General features: G+C 36.6%; 1 protein-coding gene across 1 annotated transcript in view; it reads left to right on the top strand.

The window, feature by feature from the left end:
- LOC135686321 (uncharacterized) overlaps nucleotides 1-20,740 on the top strand; it is a 49,827-nt gene that overhangs the window by 18,727 nt on the left and 10,360 nt on the right. Inside the window, exons 2-20 of the mRNA XM_089108910.1 lie at nucleotides 3,314-3,897; nucleotides 4,353-4,438; nucleotides 5,425-5,598; nucleotides 6,204-6,319; nucleotides 6,919-7,008; nucleotides 8,058-8,135; nucleotides 9,665-9,827; nucleotides 10,402-10,455; nucleotides 10,985-11,047; nucleotides 11,857-11,982; nucleotides 12,949-13,041; nucleotides 13,175-13,224; nucleotides 13,787-13,891; nucleotides 14,462-14,628; nucleotides 14,844-15,039; nucleotides 15,642-15,834; nucleotides 16,267-16,379; nucleotides 16,793-16,898; nucleotides 18,263-18,284. Of these exons, the coding sequence (XP_088965036.1) occupies nucleotides 3,314-3,897; nucleotides 4,353-4,438; nucleotides 5,425-5,598; nucleotides 6,204-6,319; nucleotides 6,919-7,008; nucleotides 8,058-8,135; nucleotides 9,665-9,827; nucleotides 10,402-10,455; nucleotides 10,985-11,047; nucleotides 11,857-11,982; nucleotides 12,949-13,041; nucleotides 13,175-13,224; nucleotides 13,787-13,891; nucleotides 14,462-14,628; nucleotides 14,844-15,039; nucleotides 15,642-15,834; nucleotides 16,267-16,379; nucleotides 16,793-16,898; nucleotides 18,263-18,284 (2,579 nt within the window). The remainder of the gene's footprint in view (nucleotides 1-3,313; nucleotides 3,898-4,352; nucleotides 4,439-5,424; nucleotides 5,599-6,203; nucleotides 6,320-6,918; nucleotides 7,009-8,057; nucleotides 8,136-9,664; nucleotides 9,828-10,401; nucleotides 10,456-10,984; nucleotides 11,048-11,856; nucleotides 11,983-12,948; nucleotides 13,042-13,174; nucleotides 13,225-13,786; nucleotides 13,892-14,461; nucleotides 14,629-14,843; nucleotides 15,040-15,641; nucleotides 15,835-16,266; nucleotides 16,380-16,792; nucleotides 16,899-18,262; nucleotides 18,285-20,740) is intronic.

Here is a 20,740-nt window from a genome sequence, read left to right as displayed (position 1 = left end):
TGCATGTAATAATTCACTCTTGAATTAACCGCTCGCTACTTTTGGATTGGTTTTGTAATGGCGATAGGAGGATAAGGCCTAAGCTTGTTTCACCAGTCCATGGACACAGAGAATTAATAGAATATTTGCTGACAGGCAGGGGTCAGGATCATGGGAACAAAGATCAATCCATCTCGTTTTCGCTATTTGCTACGATCACTGCTCAATCGAAAATGTTGCTGACAAAATTTCTTGGTAAAGAAAATATGATGCAGTTTGTTTCGTTCAATGGATTTTTCTGGCCTGTAATTCCATTCGAATGATCCACAGCAGCTAGAAAATTTATTCTAGGTCTGTTTCCAGAAACAGAAAAAAATCCAGCCAGAAATCTGCAAAGTTGCTAGAAATCTTTTTCGAGTACTACATCTATGCAACTAACTAAATACATGATCAAATTCTGAACATTTATAATTATAATGACAGAGTTGCAAACTCTTTTCAAAAACCGCTGTCTAAGTAATGTGAGGCTGGTAATCTTTAAGTGTCCAGCAGTGTTTATTTGCAGAGACTTAAGAATTAAATTGAAGCCAAGCTTTTTGGGTAGATTAGCAAGAAGCTCTTGAGTTTTTTTATGTTGCTACCTAGCTAAAGACACTGTGAAGCTGTGATAATCAAAAGTGTCCTTTTCTTCCTCTTGATGTGACCACACCTCATGATTCTTGTGATTGTGTTATAAAGAGCTAGTGATTCCCTTCAGCGAAAAAGTATGGTAATGGCAGGGACTGAAACCCTAAAACCTTGGATCGATAATCTGCAGCCCTAACCACTGGGCCATCCATACACCTAATGTTAAGAGCTGGTCTTCTTAAATGCTATTTATCTTTAAGAATTTATATCGACTATTCACTATACCAAAGCACATAAGAAATAAACACAATATCACATCATATTGTCAATACAGCAGATTTCAAATTTCAAACTTCAAGGATATAGCCACTTGATCCCATGCAAAGCACACACCTCAATTTATAGAGACATTGATATAGCAATCCTTACTCCACTTTGCTTACCCAAAGTGATAAAATTAGGGTTATTCAAATGCTATATAGTGCTTCTTCTTACATTTGTGTTTCACTCTTGTTGCCAATCTGAGACACCCATCTCAATTTCTGCTAGTGCTAGGGAGCAGTGGTAACTCCTAAATGCAATGGAGCATTGAAGGAGCTTTTCACAGATTTAGATTCTGAATTAGTGTTTTGTATAATTTAATCTTTTAGATGTCATCTATTATTTGGAAACAAGATTATGTCCTGTTTGTGGTTTTCAGTCCTTCTCTGAGATATGTGTCATATAAAAATTCAATTCTTTGACAGGAAGTTGATGTAGTTGCCATTTCCCACTAGAAATTGAGTTTCTCACAGAAGAAGGGGAATTCTTTTCCCTGAAACTAATTCTATCTTCCTTATTTCTTAAAAAATTCAACATTTCTGAGGCCCTTTACCTGTTGCCCTTTTTTGGAAAACATTGGTAGCAAATGTTTGGTAATAAAGATGCACCTTGGTGTTCATTGCTAACTACAAAAAGCAAAAGCCTTTTATTTGCAAACATTTGTTGTCTGAGCAAGCTTTTCTTATTTTTCTGTTCTTATAATTTTCTTGTTTGGTTATTCATTTGAGTCAAGTATCGATGAAGCTTTAGATTTTTGGAATCCAACATGTAGTCAGATAAATCTGTTATTTGTTATTCCAAATTTGTCCTCTCTTCTCTGACTTCTCCTTCACATGCTTCTCAAAGGATTGTTAGTTGCGTTAGGAATTTTACAGTGCCCGGTTTTATAACCATTATTATGTTTCCCATTGATAATATTTAACACAGCCACTCTTTAGCACTTATGATAGCAAATCATATTCAATATGCCAATATGAAGTCACTTTTTGACAATATGATGAGCGAATCAGTTAATTTAATAAAACTTAATGATCTTGATTCATTCACAATGTTGCTATTTGGATTTACAGTAACACAGGCTACTTACGTGATTTATCACTTTTTGACAACTTGTATCAAGACATTAAAGCAAGGTTTATTATTTGGTTGTAAGTTGATTTAATGGCATCAGACCCAGCTTAACGTTTGCTTCTTCTTGTAATAGCTGTATAGAGACAAAAATTACACTGATTTATTGCTTGTTATGGATAAATGAACAAATTGCTGAAATTGGTGTTCCATTGCTTTGTATTCAAAGAATCAAGATGTGCTTTTCAATAATAGTTAAATCTGTCTCTGATGTGAAGTTTTGCAGTCTTTTGAATGAGTACTTCAGAAAGGTTTTGCCAGCCCTGCCTCTCTTATTCTTATGCTCCATTCTTAATATGAGAGTAAGCCACAATGTGTTTCAGGTATGGAATCATGTTATGCACTAGAACCATTTGTTTTAATGTCAGTGGGTGTCACAATTTTCATCAGCATAAATAAGGATTGTACACATCATGCAGCATCATTACCTGCAAATTAATCCAATGAAGCGTCTTGGTATACGAAGGAATAAAAATTTGAGTCCTGTGGTGTTGTTTAGTTTTACAAAAAGCTTTTAAAACAGAAATCAAGGAGAACGCTATAGGGGCAAAATGGTCCTAGGTAGTTCTCAATGGGCTCTCTAAGAAAGGCCTTTGTGAACGGGCTCTTGAACTGTTAGCTTTATTAATACGCTTTCAATGGGCTAGTATTCACAGCAAATAAGCAGCTTCTTTAACACTGGTCTACAACGTTGCTGCTCATATTACAACTCCCTGAGGTAATCTGAGGTCTGCCAGAACGGGGGGTTGAAGGTTGATCGTCACGCAAGATTGCCATCGTAAGAAACAGAAGACCAGGGGCAATTAACTCTTTCAAAACATAAGGATTTCTAAGGATTTTCAGGTAAAGCAAAATGATTTCCAACAAAGGTTTACGAGGTTTTCATGGGTTGACTTGCCCCACGTCAAATGTGGTTTCACACTTCTTAATCTTAGTCATTTTTAATTGCAGTACTTTTGAAGTCCTGTAATTATGGGATTTTCCTTATTTCTGCTGATCGATGTAAGTGGGTGAAAAAGATAAACCGTTTTACATGTTCAAAGGTACCAGGTTCTTTGAGCGTAGACATGTAGGAAAAGACCTAAAGCTTGATGGTAATTTTGTTAGCATAACTTCGCTCTAGAAGATGACGCGAAAGGCAAATTCAAAACCTTTACACGTTAAAACCTTTACAAAGTCACAATTTGCCAGGTTGGGTTTAGCCTTAAATTCACCATCGATTTGCAGCGAATATTTAAAACGTATATTTTGTTTGCAGTGAAGACGGATCGATCCGAGATGCTCGCTGGTCACCTTACATCCAAGCTGACGGCAGTCTGTTCTACCTAGAGCCGTATTACGAGCCGCAACAACACCAGCACGCAGAGAAGGAGGGCAAAGACTCTACTTCGAAAGCCAGCGCACATCCTGGCAAAAAAGACGAACCTAGGGCGTTTTTGCGAGGATTCGGGCGAATAAAAGGAGCCTTGAAGCGAAGCACGACCTTTGCTAAAAAAGAGAAAGAAGATGAAAGTCGTTATGGCAAGGGTAAGGACGCCATGGGGTATGGAGACAATGAAAATAGTCCTTTTGAAAACAGAGAGCAGTTGTTCGACTACGAAACTGAGCGGAAAACGACCGTTATCAAGGTGGAGAAGGGAATTGCTCAAACGCCTGACTCGAATAGCAGCCTTTTGGAAGATCTGATTGGCATTATATCTGGCCTTGATCTAGATCCAGTGCTTCCGTTGCCAGACGCAAATGGAAATCATGATACCGCGTTTCCCCGCAGACTAAACGCGATTGCGATTCAAGGGATCAGTCAGTCCAGTCCAGCAGATGCCAATCAAGACATCGATATCGGTTTGTAATTGTAGCCTCGGTATTTTCAAATAATAATTTCATTTTGTTTGACATGGTTGGTTGTTTCATTGTTTCTGGAAATTTTTTATTAATGTTTTCGCCAACTGAAAAGTCCTTCGACTTAAAAGTTAAAATCCAAAATATATTCAGAACTAGAAAAATCTTTGGCACAATTGAGTACCCACACCCCCCCCCCCCTAAATACCCGATTCGCTCATTTCCTAACACTTTTCTATAAAGAAATGATATTGAACTTTGACGAAAAGATTTTAATCCTGGACTCATTTGTAAATTTGTGTCTTGAAAAAGCATCAATAACTCAGTTCATTTTATGGCTTTAGCATTGATTTTGTCCATTCTAATGACATTTAGCGTTGTGTCGTGATAGGCTTATACCCAACTTCATGATCTTATTGTTTCTACCTCTTCATTGATAAACATTTTTTTCGTCCTAGGTGATACACTGCTTGCAGTGAATGGCATGGAAGTCAACCAGAGAAATATAAACTATGTGTTGTCGAAAATGCGATGGCCTAACGAGGTAAAAGCGAAAATGCGAAAAGCCGATTCAGTGTTGCAATAAAGCATTATTTTGGTTACTGCAGCACTCAATAAGCCCCACGCGAGAGCTCTTCTAGTGATGATTGTCCAGTGAAGCGAACAAAGCTTTCTTTAGGCTAGATTAATAAGTCAATTCAAATTTTTTGTGTAACCCAACTTTGGTACCCCGTAAACTTCGATTGACAAGACAAAAAGCAAAGGGTTTGCACTTGAGGTCGCTAACCACCCGATATTGACAATTTTTATCAATTTTTTTATAGTCTTCATCCTCTTGTAGCAAACTTATAATTTTTGATATAACATACAGTCTATAATAACATACAGTTAGAAAAGGCCCATAGAAACGCCCTACCAAGGAACTTAGAAAATATCAAAATAAAAATCCAGTAACACAGTCATATTTTGTTTTGTATTGAAACATAAAGGGATTAAAAACCTAAATTCGGCCTTTGTGTAGAACAGTTTCAAATTAAGATCCACACAATAAGGGTCAAGGAATCCAATTAATTTGTATCTACGCCAAACTAAGACACTTTCCGGTCTAATATCTTTTAAAATCAGATTTTTATAGGGCTGACCATAGGTGCATACTGTTTTTTCACTAAACGGAATGGTTTTTTTATCCCCTACTTTTTAGGAGAACTGTATTTTTATCTCTTAAATGAACAGATTTTGTTTTGGAAACCGAAGTCATTTTACAAATTTGTTTATATCTTGTGATGCACCTAAAGAACGTTCATATCTTTTCTGAGCCACTGAAAAGTCCAGCAGCAAAAATGCGGAAAGCAAGGCAATGTTATCACATCGAAGTATGAAGTAATTGAATCGTGAAATAAAATGAATTAGAACAGTTAAGAATTTTGTTTTATTTTTTGTACAATGCGCTTTTAGCAATTTTAAATTGATTGCTGTTGTTGATGTATGTACGTCAACTTTGTTGCAAAAAGTCTTTCCTCTGTTCTTCAGGCAGTTTTGACAATAGAGAAAATCGTTGCCACCCCGGCGAAACCGAAGATCAAAAGCAAAATAATCGATTTGCTCACTGCAAATATTGAAAACGAGGATGACCTAGCAGCCTTCCAAGAGTATTGTGCTGTCATGTACCTTACTTTGGATGCGGACGAAAAGGACCCTCTGGGGGTGAGTCTCTGCTCAGTTTAATCTTTTCATTAAAGTGAGTTAGTTTTTTGTCAGGAAAACTCTTTTTATTTGATCTCATGTTTTATAATTTGGTATTGTCTGAGTTTTTTGACATAAATCTTTCATGTTTGATAGTAATATAGATTTCTTAGAGCCTTATCGAATGATCCCAGATAAGTAGGCAGTCAGACTTGATCTATTACATGAAAAGTCAAGGAAGTGCAGCTAAAGAAGTTGAGATCCTGATGCCGGGTCTTCCCGTTAATCAAAGAGAGTAAGTTTGATTTTAGAGGAAATGGTTCACAAATGACAAAATGGGCTGAGATTTCCCATCCGATAAGGGCCTTCGGTACTTCTACCGAGTCATTTAGGCCCTTTGATAATCTCTCAAAACAGCAGGAGAATGAACTGTCGATAGTTTTTGTAATAAGTGAAAGCAATCAGATTTGTAATTATAGGATAACTAGCCAGTTTTGCTTCAGGGCTTCAGAGAAGAGGGCTTCAGAGAAGAGTACTCTTTTTCTCTTCTTATAGCAACGAACATTGTTCTATCTAAATGAAGAATTTTTATGAACTTAAATGTATTCTTGAATCTTACATTTCAGGACATCTTGTTCTGGTATCCGGAAAGCAAATACTCAAAAAAATTTAAAGACATAAGAGGTATATTTTTGACTTTGGCAGACCTGATGCCAAGTGTCACTGGAACAGAAGTAAAAAGGTGAGGATACAAAGCGACAGGAAAGTCCTTTTCTGTAGAAACATTTAACAACTGAAATATGAAACACATCAACTCGAACTTCATCAGATTGAATGAACAGTAACCTCAAAGTTTTTTTTTTCAGGCCCGGATAATGTTTTCGCTTTGAAGTTTATCAAATGGATTTTTCGAATAAGCTAGAATTATCTCTAGGTTTAAGCGAGTAGATTAAGTAGTGAATTATAAAAAAATACAATAGCTATAACAATGGACACCCCCTTACAGCAGATACCTCTCTCCAACGAACCCCTCTATGCAGCGGATCCCTCCATCCAACGGACACCTCATTGAAACATATATACCCTCCAATGGCTACCTTTCTTCAACAGACACACCTCCCTACAATAGACATACCTCCCTACAACAAACACACCTCCCTACAACAGACACAGTTCCCTACAACGGACACACCTCCATTAAACAGACAGTTCCCTACAACGGACACCTATCGAGAACGGACACGAAAGTCACTCTCAGCCAAAAGGTGTCCATTGCTCACTGTATTCTGCCAACTTTCCGGTATAGATAGCCTAACGTTCTGTGTAATATTTTCATTTCAGCACGACCCTTCTAATCAAGGAACAGATTATTCATGCTTGTTACCATAAAATTGGTGAAAACGTCTTGGTCATTGCTGTTCCAGATATCAAGTACATCACTTTTTAATATAATTGCGATTCTTATTATCATTATCATCATTTTCATTCGATAAATAGGCCAATCGTTTCATGCTTCCTTTTTTCTGAGAAAGGTGTCTGAGGGCTAAATTTATTGATCGAATGAAAGATGAAATTTGGCATGTTGTACAACGGATGTTTGAAAATATGTACTTGTGCAATTTTTCAATCCATTCGCTTGGAAACAAAACTTAGCAGCAACTCTTTTTTTGAAAGTGATTACAAGGAACGTTTTTGTCGATCACACAAGGGGGTTAAAAAAAGGGGGAACTTCAGAAATCCAGAAAAACGATCAACAGGAGGCCCTGGTTATTCTTGACTTCAGGGTATGAGCAAGTTTAAGCCGAAAGTGGACTAACTTTTGAATACTTCTAGACAAAAACCTGAGAGAAATTGTCAAACACAAAAAACTGACCAACGTAAAGACATCGGCGTTAGGTTTAAAATAGAAGATGGCCACACCCTACGATCACGCTGTTTTGTGACCTTTAAAGCTCTCGTTTTTGCTTGAATCAAATAAAGACAGGATAGCATGAATTCTTAGCGAAATAAATTCACTCCCAAATCCATAGTTAATTTCGCTATACTTATCAGCAGCTTGCTTGAGATAAAAGACGCCTTTTTTATTTATGTCGCAGTTTCTTGCATAATTTATAATAATTTTGAGCTATACTGCGGATTTTCAATGAGCAACGGCGCCTGACTGATCACCGCGAAAAGAGAAAGGATCACATTATCTTCATTTTTCGCTAACTATGCACGTGGCTCCTCTTCTCATTAAGGCTTAACTGCGAGATCCGTGGCAATTTCAACTGAATAAAGATATCACTAAAAAACCTGCATTCAGCATCACAGAGATTTGTTCAATGAACTGTTTTTTTCGAATGCAACAATGAACAAACCTTCTGAGTTCTTCTCTAATCGCTGGGTGCTCCATGTGGTTTGAAACATTCTCTATGTTTTATTCGTGCTGTCTTTTTCTTTAAACAGATTATAATCGTTGATACGTTTTTTTATTTCAGGTGCAGTTTGCTGAGGCTGGAACAGAACGTGCGCGAACTTATGCGTCAAATCGAATATTTATATCATTCAGCCGAACAGTAAGAGTTTTGGTTTTTCAACTGTTAGAGACCAAATTTCAGGGTTCAGGGGTCGAAGTAAGGGATTTGAATGGCTTCAAAAGTTTTTCAAGGTTTTTATTGAGTTCTGAGAAATGGTGCTAGAAATTTTTTCAGTACCTGTCTATGGCACTGGAACTGGGGGTCCTGGGGGCAGGTTAAGGTCAGTAGTGGGTGTCCATGGTTAACCCCCTGGAGCCAAGGATATTTTAGAGCCAAGTGAAGCTAGCTCTTGTCAAAATTACTAATGACTCGACTTATTTTAAGGAATACAAAGAGATTCTGTATCACGTACGAAGCATATTCTCTGCTTTAAAAAAAGCACTGCTCAATTTTTTTTAAAATATGGAATATGAAATATAATGTTATTATTTCTGTTATTTGAGTTCTTAAATCATCAATTTAATCAAGTCAATATTATGCCTATCGGCGTAATTGTCGCCTTTTATTTCATTTCTTTATCGGTAAACCTAGCAGATTGAGTATGGTCCATCTCCGAAAAAAGGGTGGGTTAAGGAGGACCTTTCAGATCTATCTTCAAGAATGGGAGCTCGATCGAGGGGGCAGTCTTTCAAGAGAATGTGGTGCGTGCCGAACCATGTTCACTCCAATCAAACAAATTAATTGTTTCATATTTCTTTCACTGCTGTTTTGAGCCAATGATTTGATGAGATCCTATGTGTTACAGGACATACTATGTTTAGGTAATTTGTTGCCTTTGGTGAGTTTAAAAACCATTATCAAATACAAATATACGCGTTCATAGTTTATTCTCAGAATTTTCGCTGTCCTCCCGTATCCTTCTAATCAAGAATTTTGTTTTAAAACTAATCGTTGCTTCAATCATAAAATCTTCAGCTGCCTGAACTGACGTTACTTGAGCTCATTCAAACTTCTTTATCAAATGAGGAGAAAGCTTTGTATTCTATGTCGGTATGCCTTTTGAATAAACCAAGTCACCAGCTAGAGTAATCGGTTTTTAACTTTGTAGTTAGACCAGAACGATGCGAGATATAGTGAAAAGGTAAAACATTCACAGGCATTCTTGATGTTTCCCGTAAAGAGGAGGATGCAACATAAAGAGGCTATTTTTTATAACTCACAATTCAACTCAATTCCAAAACTAAGTGAAAGGTTACATGCATTCGAGATCCCAAAAAATTGTATCCAAAAAATAAGGGGAACCTCAGTGACAGTAAATGACTACAAAAGGCTTTGAAAAAAGGCAAACATTTGATTATACTTGAGCTTTTCATCTGACATTCTTCAGAGTTTAAAACGTCAGAATACAGACCGAAAACTCTACGCTAGGAAATATATATACCCAGTTGTGGATCGAAATAGGCCAACCAAAGACGCTGTAAGTACATTATTACAGTCCTCAAGCTTATTGACTTGAAAAACAAAATAGAGTAGATTTTGTCAGCAAACCAACTGTTCTACTAAAATGTCATGTAAAATTCGTGAATTGATTCTCCCTTCATATAAATACGTGTTGCCATCTTTTCCAGGGCATTTCTCTCTGAATTCCGGGAAGATGTTCAGCATACTTTTTTGCTTTTCATGGAGAGATTACTGCATGGTTTGCCAATCAAGTCTCAATCCGAAGTTTCCAACTTAACTGCGGATCATTTTGGCGGCGTCAAGTACCTGCCACTTCCAGCAGAAAAATATGTAAGTGTACACTGACTTCAATATCTTTTCAAAAGCGAACTTCTAGATGGTGTTTTTGATTGATTTCAAGTTTTATCTTATTTTTTTACTTAGCTGGTCAAAATTAACAGGTTTTTTCACTTTGTTCCTTTTTAAAAGGCACGGTATTTCTGGGTTAAAGGTCAAGTTGCTAATGAAAACAAAGCTTTTCATCATTACTGTAACAAATTGGCGGTAATTGTACATTTAGAAAACCAAAGGTTAGGCAATTTTGGGTAGATAATACGCTCATTCCCTCTCATGTTCCCCTCGGAATACAAGGGCTCTTAAGTTATCTAGATTTTCTAGAACCATTACATGCTTGGAATATTTCCCGCTGTGTTAATTTTGACATTTTCTCCTCGCAATATTTGACATAATGTTATTAGTTTTCCTCCTCGCAAGCCAAGATGGACAACGCAATGATATTATCTTGTTTGAAAACCTATGGCGTTCTGTTTTAGTTGTTAAGTCAAAGATAAAAATTGTTCTTTAACAAGGGTTGCCTTGCTTTTTTTCACTGTTTGTGATTTGGTGATGTTCATATGATTTGCAGGTTTCGATCAGCAATGTTTTGAGTGATGCAGAAGCAGCTGATTACGGTGACTATGTGAGTTTTATTTCAAGCCTTGTTTATATTTCTCCCATGTCTTTTAATTGGTACGCAGATATAAATTCCCCTGCAACCCTCAGACAGTGTTTGATGTTTCATACTCTGAGGAGTGTTTCGTTATCATGAATCATCTTTTGGTAACTCTTCGAAACTATCTATGGCTCTACCCCCCTGATGTACTTGTAAAAGTTTCGGAAACACGTGTGAAAATGAGGTGCTTGAGATATTTCAAGACCATGGCCTTGAGTGAGCACAATAACCCTGGACCAATTTCATACATTTTTATGATAATATACATTTAGAGATGAAGTGCCAAATACTTGGAACCTCTATATAGTGCCTGAAATTACGTCTGCAACTTCTTGAAGTTTTTGTTATTGTTTTGATAAGAATGGGTGAAGGCATAAGCACAATCTTTCCGCATGCTTTTGTTGTTTATTATTACTTCTGCTCGATATAACCGAAATTCTTGGTGAAATTGAGTGGGTTGTGGAAAATGTGTTTGACAGTTGTATCTTTGTTGCAGGCTGATGATTTCTTTCCACATAGAAGACTTTACACCATATTAGGATCTTGTCTCTTCTACAAGGTAAATTTGATTAATCTTTCGCTGCTGATAATTATTTGCAGGCACATTTATAAGAATACCTAGCCTGAAAATGTCCAAAAGTTTAGAATCCACAGTTTTGATCATCTTCAACCTTAATTCAACTATGAAAAGTCCTTCTTTTAAAGATGGGTTTGGATATGAATCCAGTCACCAATTTCCTGTTTAATTGGCATACCGTAAATTCCTCGAATTAGCCCCCTGGAAGCTTATTTAATTTTGATATTTTTGGACGAGGGCTTATTCGAGGGGGAGGGGGGCTTATACGAGGGGGGCTCATAGATTATTGTAGATAATAAAAAGACATTATTAAAATATCTTGTTTATTTTAGTAGGAATTTCTTTATGAGCATTAATTACTAACAAAAGTACGAATTTGTCATGGTAATTAAAAAAAACCATAGGCAACCTCAGATGGTAAAAACCGTCAAATTGAGGGGTCCAATTCGAGAATATACAGTAGCAGTGGGGGCTTATTGACAATTTTTAGTTCTAGGGCGAGGGCTTATTCGAGGGGGGGCTTTTTCGAAGGGGGGGCCAATTCGAGGATTTACGGTATATAGATGGAAGGGAGGGCTCCTTGATGCCTATGATATTCTATTTTATGTTATCTTATACTGCCTCTAAAAATTAGCATTACATATTTAGTAAAAACGTTAAGGAGCTTTCATTACCAAAATCAACAAAATAACCGTCAACTAATCCCAAGCGTATAAAAAATAACAAATGCGTTTATTTTGAGATGAAATGTTGTGTTTTCCAGTAGAGTGATTGAGTCTGTTTACTTGCAGGGTCATGTTGTGTGTAACCATTTGCCAGATGAAGATCTTATGGACTGTTTAGTGTTTTGCAAACATCACTGTGTACTGGCGATGACAGAAGAGCAACGGGTCAGCAGTTTCATTGTCTGGAAAGAGGTACGCTCGTTCTAGAGAAGCGATTTCGTTTTGCGTGGATGCAGTGAATGTTTCAGTGACTTTCTCTACTGAATAGTTTATGATCAATGCATAGAATCGCTGCAATGATTTTTGTATGTATTTTCGCTGATTCCGTTAAGGATCTGTCGAGGATTCAAAGGCGGTAATAGAACTTCGTACTGGGCATTTATGTTAGAATTCACAACAGAAGTTTTCTACACAAAAAAAAGCTACAACTAGAGGTCTTAAAGACAATGTTAATGACAGAGATTTAAGAAGTTTTGAGCGTCTCATTTCAAGATCGGATGAAAATTAGCTCACAAATGCAGATATTTCCTTAATGCTTTCAAATGAAATTTTGTTTCACCAATTGCTCTTTGGAATCACCATTTATTGTTGGTTTGATCTCAATCCTTCAGAAGCGTTAGTGGGTCATTCCATGTCAAATCACCAAGGCCATGTCAAATCGCCGAGAAAAAATTAAAATGTCACCGCCATCTCAGATTTTGCTAATTTTCACATACTAACTAATAGGAATAGATCATTCTGTCTGTCAGACATGCAATTTGACGTCATTATTGGATTTCTCATAGCTGAATTTAATTTTAAAAGTTAAATATGATATGTTCCGGTAATCTACTTCTCAGGTATTAAAGTAAGTGTTGTAGTCTTCCTCTGTATGAAGGCTCAAAATGGCGTATTCTTAGAATTTTACCTCAAAATTCTTGAAAATTCATTTACGGATTTCAAAAAGCACTAAAGATGGTGATATGAAATTTTCAGAATGTTCTATTCCTATTAGTTAGTACACAATGTGCAATAATTAGCAAAATCTGAGATGGTGGGTGACATTTGTTCCATGGTGATTTGACATGGAATGACTCTAATGTTAAAAGGCTATAGAGCCGCTAAGATTAGATGAATATGGAAAGGATTAATTTTGTTTCTTATATATTTATATGTTAGGTATATCCATTGCGTCGAAAAGCTGAAAGTGTCGTCAAAGAGAACCATTTTGAAGAGCCTCTTGGAAGATGGTTTTTACTTGTAGTTGCACTGGTATGTTTTTTACTCCTCTAGGTTTTTCCAAAGCATATGACTATCCATTGGCTACCTTTTCTTAATCAACTTTACTTATTAGTTATTTGTTTTTATATATAACACACTTATCGTATCATTTGTTTTTATGTAGAAACATAGTTTGCTATGCATGCTTTTGGAGGCAGGTGGATCCTCTTCAACGTGAGTAGCCCCTTGTTTTTTCCGCCCTATTTAGATTCAATACAAATTTATACAAAGATTATTCGGACCAACCCTATAGCTGCCTTTGAAATGTGGTCTTTGCTAATTCTTGTCTTTGTGTCACTGAAATCACGGCTAGTTTACCTGAGTCGTAGCGTTTTCATCTGAAGAAAAATCACAGTAGACAGAAAATTGTATTGGTTTTAAAAGCGTATTATCATCTTTCGATTAATTTTTTCTTCTGTATAAAAGAGTGCTGTGAAGATTTCATTCTTCTTTCGGGAATCAGTTCTTTTTGCCTCAAAATTTGTTCTCGATCTTGGAAATTGAACTTGATGAAAATTCATCGAAGTTTCTGTTATAGATAATCTGTCTTATTTTCGCGCCAATAATTATTCCATAAACAGGCTTTCATGCTTTTTAGTCTTTTGGTATTTTCTACCCAAGCATATTTGTTTCTTCTTGTTTTAAGTTCATTTGCTTGCATATTTTTAAGCATTGTGTTACGATTTTTCTTGATTCGCTTTTTCAGACATAATTCAATTGCTTGTTTTTTTTGCAGGCCAGAGGGTAATCCGGGACCACATCCTTATTATGTTGACAGGGCAACTTCTATTTTGGCCTATATTCAGGAAAATCGTGATTTTGAAACTATTTGTGAAGCAAAGTAAGTGAAATTGTAAATTTGTTACTCTGTCCCTTAGTTTCTTTACAGGCATCATATTTCCCTCCTTTGTGAATGGCAGAATGTTGTACTTGTCAGGATTTTTTTCTGACTTCAGGCAATTTCAAGGTCGCTGTTTGTTTATATAATAATCTCCAGGTATTTGTCTAAAGTCAGATAGAGCCAAACAAAAATGTTTGATGTCTTTCAGTAGACCCACGTTTAAACAGATACCCCATGACTTTTTGTTATATGCAATTCCATTGTAAGGTGCGTGTGCTAAGAACTTAAGGGCTGTAATATTATGAATAGAATCTTTGTGTGACGTCATAAAATAATGTATTTTCACGCTGTTTACTTTTGATCACATGGGCTGAAGGAATACCTTTAAACATGCATGATCAGTTTCTTGTTTTAAAAATTGGGTGATTTGAGGTTGCTAACGGATTACTTTTGATAAAGGTTTAGTTCTTAAAGTTAGAAAGTGTACAGTGATTAAATGGTGAAATTGTCCATTTTAAAAATGTTTTGAACGCTTAGATAGCTAAGTTTTGTTTCATTTTTTCGAACCAGGTTGCGTGGATCAGCTGTGCCTGCTATGGCTTCTATGAATGACGTCAGTAGTTCCCGTCAAAGCCAAAACAACTCCCATCTAGAGATCACCCTCCGGAAGTTGCCAGCTCATCTTGAGACGATGGCGATGCAGAACAGCCCTTCTGTTGATAGCCTTCGAACGCTAGGTTCGCTTCAATTTTTGTCACAGAATCATAATTATTTTAATTATCCTAATTTATGATTATTTTTTAGCGAGGAGCTCCATTTTATGAGCGAAAAGTATTGGTTATATGTAATTCAAAGCGAGTTTCAGGCCTAAGTAGCAATTCGATTCAAGCCAGTCTCGTTGAATCTTTATTTGAGTAAAATTTTGTTTTAACTCTTTGATGTTTTAAATTAGGCGAGGAAAGCCCAAGATCGAATGGACATAAAATGTCGTCTCCGTTTCCAAGTCGCACCAGCGAGTCGAAGCTATCTGATGACAGCGGTAGCAACAGCAGTAGCATGCGCATGAGTGTCTCGAGTTTCCCTGCTACGTCTAGCTCATTCAAGAACAGTCAAAATGCTAACTGGGAGAACACGTTGATCTCAACAAAGTACGTTTCAGATTTCTTAAAATTACTCATATTATAGGGAGAACCGGCAGACCTGTAAACATTTTGCTTGAATTTTCACCCGCATAATATGCCTGGTTTTGCTTGTAAAGTGCTTTCTTACGTTGATTGTCTTCGATATTCCTTTGTACACTGTCTACTCGTTTTCAAATTTTGATCTTTAGTTTTTTTCGCATCTTCTCTTTATGAATTGTTTTGCTCACGTATAGAAAACCAAGCCACCGGTCCTATGTTCCTAACTGACACAGAACGATTTCTGACACAGCTGGGACATCCACCGTTGAACCGTGTTGCCTTTTAACAGCCACTTCTTAGTAGGATCTAAAGCTAGAATGAAAGACATTTTATAATTGCTGTGGTAATAAGGTATTAATCTCAAAATTAATGTCATATACAACTGCGAGGAAATCAATTTGAAATAAGATCACGGTAAGATAACATACTCTAGTTAATATAAGCAACTGTTTTTTGTTTGATGAGAAACGCTTGGGTGAAATACCTAAGTAAAGATGGACACGTTCTTAACAGACAGTTGAACTGTTTCTATTTCCTCCGTTTGTTAATTAAGTTCTTTTTCATCCCAGGATTACTGCTGGTATTCCAAACACATTATTCTACTACGCATCACGTGACAAAGCCAGGGGAATTGTTTTGTGTCCTACGAACAGCTGCTCGGACTTGATCAACAAAGAAGTACTTGACAACTTCTACAAAGCATGCGAATTAATACGGCGTGCATTCGACCGAGACAGTAATCAGAAAATTGGCGATAGCGAGGTTGTTACATTTGGTATTTGGGGAATAATTTGCCTTCTTAATAAATTATTTTAGAATCATTGGGTAGGGAAGATCTTCTTTTCATTCACGTGTTTTGGAATCTGTGTGCATCAAAACAAAGGGTTCTGATTTGTGTAGACCGAAAAGTTCGTTTTCTTCTTGGACTCTTCGACCTGGTGTGAGGTTGGCGGCCACCGATTTTTAAGAACCAATCAACCTGCCATTCTGTCTGTCACGTTGCTTTCGACCCGCGTCTGAATATAACTTTTTTGCTACCTCAAACTTATACTCTGAGGAGTGTCGGAAAGTACTTTGAAAAGTACGGATGAAAAGTACTTTGGTATTCTATGTTTCGACGTTTCCGTGCTATTTTCAAATTCTTCTTTCTTTGTCTTTAATTAATTTTTCACTGTTTTTTTCTTCTGTCAACAGGATGATGACGACGGTGACAAAGTTTACGAGCAAGGCCTTCTGTTCAGGAGAAAGCCACTCAAAGGTGGTGATCTAAAAAAGTCACAGAATGTCCTGAAATACTGGGTGGTAGGGTAAGTTGCTGAAGCCAAATTTTCAAATCGTTTTTTCGGTGTAGTTGTTAAATAACCATAATATAGTAAGCGAATAAATTGAGTACCAGAATGAAATAAATTAGTTTTGATAATTAAAAACACGGTGTTTCGAGCACGTACTTGTTATCGAGTGGCTAGAAAAAAAACGAGTACACACTCGAAATGTCGTGTTTTTAACTACCAAAAATAATTTATTCGCTTATTATATTATCGTTTTTTGGATGAAGTACCACATGCAACGTACATATTTAGTTGCTTAATAAATGTAATATTTTGCTATCAACAAAAATCGATGAAGATTCAACTGCACAGTTTCATCCAAATGGCAAAGTGCTATCTTTTTTGACAATTTTCAAATTCTTATATTTTCAAAATCGTTATTTTTTCGTCAGGAGAAGACTGGCAGATGAATCAAAAGAATTCTTTATCTGTTTTCATGATGGTGTGCCACAATCAGCTATTGAAATGGCTTTCAAGTTCGGCTTTGGATCGATCATTTGAGTGGAACAAGTTGCTAAAATGCGAGAAATCTGCATCCAGAACATTGGCGATTAGCTGAGATCCGTTACGGAGGCTTCTGAAGATCGCCTTTCGCTGTGGATCACATGATCACTTGATACAGCAAACGTGATCAACCTAAGCAAACAGAAGGCTTTGAATGGGAACAAAATTAGCTGAGAATGTCTTACTAGCGTTTTTATGTAAACACAGCTTTTACTAAAATATTTTTCATGACAACGAAACAACTAGCTGGAAATATTTTTAGAAATGTAATTTTTGTTTTGAAACAACAGTTTATAAATATGTTGATATTTGGTATATGCATGCGGTAGATATGTGTACGATAATGGTGTAAGTTAATTTCTGTAAATATTTTATGGTTGTACAAGAATTAGCAGTTATGGTTATACATAGTTTTTGATGAATTAAAACCAAACTAAACAAGATGTAAATACCTTTAGGTCGATTGTACATAATACATTCACTTTAGTGTTTTATTTTTGTACTTACAAAGATAATATATTTTTGTCATAGACAGAACAATTGTTTTTATTTAACACAATCTTCTTAGCTCCTGTGATCTACTTTTTGTCTCGCAAGTTAAGACCCGATCAAGACCTAATCAGATCGATGAAAAGGTTAAATTGTTATCATGATAGTAATCTAGTAATTTATGATTTTGATGAAAATGGAAGCCAGTTATGAAAAATAAATGACGTACCAAGTTTTTTGTCTGGAATGCTCTGTTATCGTGGTTGTTGGGTGTTTAAAGAAAATAGTTCCTGTTTCAAGCGCGAGAATGTCTTTCCTGCTTATGAGTTATGTATTTTTGAATCAGTTATTGAGCAGCAAGAGAAAAAATGAGTTTTTAGTCTGCTTATACATCACATCGAACCAAATCCATAAAGAAATTCAAAAACCTTGTACAGCAAGAAACATTTTAGTTGGAATATTTAGGAAGGAAGATTCGCTAGATATGCTGTCCGCCGGATTCTGTGAATCTTGCAATGTTGGGAAATCAAATTTTAAGGTAAATTAACTATAAAAATATATTCCATCCTGGCACACAGGTCTTTATCAGAAAAAATCCAATATTGTTGTTGTTTTATCGCACATGAAACGGGGGGGGGGGGGGGGTTGGTTGTTCTCAAGGTGTCGCGGAGGACGATGTGTCCCACGGAGGAGAGCCCACAGGAGACCAAGAGGCTTAAGATTCTTGTTTGGAAGCGGGAAGATAGAATGTCTGCTGTGTAGGTCATTGGAAGGTGGTAGTAACGGTTTAGGGAAGATTTTCAAGTTTTTAAAATCCCGTGTATCATTCAAATAAGCTTTTTTATTACCAAATTTCATTCGATCTTCAGGCTGCAAAAAAGAAGCTTTCTGGTAAGTAGTATATTTCACTTGTTTGGTTGCCATCTCATAACAGCAAGGCACACATCCCTCGATGAATAGTTTAAGTACAATACCAACGCCCAGACAGCTCTAACGAATATGCTCACTTTGTTGCATGTTTTTGTTTTCTGCAATTGGAAAAATTATGCATATCTTCATCAAAAGTAAGTCCGTATCAAGGGCTCAGATGCAGGTTGGAAAGTGGGGGGCAACGGAGATTTTAACAATCATAACAAAAGGTGCTTGAAAAGCTCTATTGCTTTGCAAAAGATTAGGGACCATGGTCACCCACAGTGGCGGATCCAGCCAAAAATCTGACTACCGCCGAAATGAGATAGAGGGTTGACCACACCCTTTAGACCACACCCATTTCTTGGTCACACCCGGTTTTCTAAAATGATTATTGCTTTCTATAATTTCTTATGTAGACCATTTTCAAGAGACAAGCAGTGCTTTACTGAAATTTCATGTATCCTTACAACAAGCTTGAGAAGAAATAAATAATCTTATTCAATATTCTGAGAATGGATATTCTAAAAAAATTTACGGCATTTAGGTGAGGAACACCATAGAATTAGAAAAAAAAGATACATTTGGCAGAATTTTGAAGTGTCGCCTAAAACTCGCATTTAGTCGGACAATTACTTATGAAAATCAGACCTGTTGGAAATTACAAGTTTAAAAAGCCAGATAAAATTTGCAATTATTGAGAGCAACTTTTGTTAAACAAAGAATCATACTTTTGGCAAATATTGTGGGCCTGGCTTTTAATCCTGATGCCTTTTTAAATTTTAGAATATCTGAGTCTTAATATTCTTTTAAAATATATTCCTACGAATAGTTGTGTATTGTAAAAAATAATGGGTCACATCGGCTTTGAAGTTATAGTTTGCCCACTTGCAGAATATGTAGGCATCCCCCCATCTTTCTGTAACGTTTGAGCCGTGTTGAGCGGCAGTACTACAACCCCCCATCTGAGCAGTAGTCAACTCGGTTGTTCATTGGTTGTCAACAAAATTTGTATGCATCCCCCCAGGTTGGCAGTGATTTCTGATGATTTGATTGGTTTAGGCAGGCTGACTACCGCTCAGTGCAGCTCGAATCCGCTCTACACCGACTCAACCCCCCTAGCTAGCAAGCCATGATTTCATCATCCCCCCATGCTAGCCTTCTATTTGCAAACATGTGGCTCGGCAATTGGCACGCAATTTCCATAGCGATAAGGATTAACAAATATTTCTGTCTCTGTGGAAATTTCAGGCATGTTTCTAGGAAGAAAGGCTTGGTTTGCAGCGCGATCAAATATTTTCAATAATTAAATATGGTTCAATTAAAGTAGTAGGATAAACATGAAAATGATCCTTGTTTCTATAATTTTTTGAATAATCTGACTACCGCTCGAGCGGTAATGGCGGTAGTCTGGATCCGCTACTGCCCCATCATTGGAGGCCATGTGTATGCCTTATGCAAGAGGCAAAATAAATGATATGATAGGTAAGGAACAATTAATGCTGAGCAGGACATTCCAAATGATATGAATATACACTTTCTAATTTGAAGAACCAACAATTTAAGAATAAAGTTTAACTAATATTTCGTCCTGGCATATGGGGCTCAATCAAAATCAAAAGAATTTTTGTGTGACATCAGCATTTTCATTCGCTGACAGTGGGCCAGGATGGAATTTTTGCCTTGTGCAGCAGCAGTTGCAGCCGTGCATTTTCTATTGAAACGATTCATCCAGCTGCAATAATTCATGCAGCTGTTTTTATCTGAAATGTATAACCAAACGTCACATACTGTATTTTTGTGGTAATTAGTCTCAGCCACACAAAATTTTTATGTGTGCAATTTGGAAAGTGTGCACTCAAAATGTTTTATGAAAATTATCACTGCAAACTTGATAAGATGCAGGGCCTCTGACAAAGGGGTGGCCGGGGGGCCTTGCCCCCCCCACTTTTTTGCAAAACATTAGAGTTTTTTCAAAATCTTTTGTTATGGGTGTTAAATTTTCCCTTGGTCCCCCCACTTTTCAACTTTTGTCGGAGCCCATGAGATGGGTGTGTCTCAAGCATGATGGGCATGGTCAGAAATAATATTCAGGAACTTTTGTCGTTCTAAAACTGTGATAGAATAATTTAAAATAACTGGGTGCTGTTCAACTTCTATTCTATCAGTATTTTTCTTATCAATTTGGTGAAAAAGCCCTTGCTCTTCTTTTATTAAATACATTCACTGGGTGCTTTAGGAGTGAAAATTGTTCATTTAAATTAACAAAGACTACTGAAAATCTAGAAACTGTGCTGATGATGAAACAAGGAATACATCAATCATAAAAAATGCACAACATGTTTAAAACTACATTCAATTGGCTGTCACTCTTTGTGATTTTTACACTGTAAAATCCCTCAAACATGGCTTCTCAGCCACTGCACCAGGTCCAAGAA

The sequence above is a fragment of the Rhopilema esculentum genome, chromosome 6 (genome assembly GCF_057945365.1).
Source record: "Rhopilema esculentum isolate cy_ngs chromosome 6, ASM5794536v1, whole genome shotgun sequence".
Taxonomy (NCBI): Eukaryota; Metazoa; Cnidaria; class Scyphozoa; order Rhizostomeae; family Rhizostomatidae; genus Rhopilema; species Rhopilema esculentum.
The sequence above is the reverse complement of the archived record's forward strand: the minus strand, read 5'-3'. Positions and strand labels throughout refer to the sequence as shown.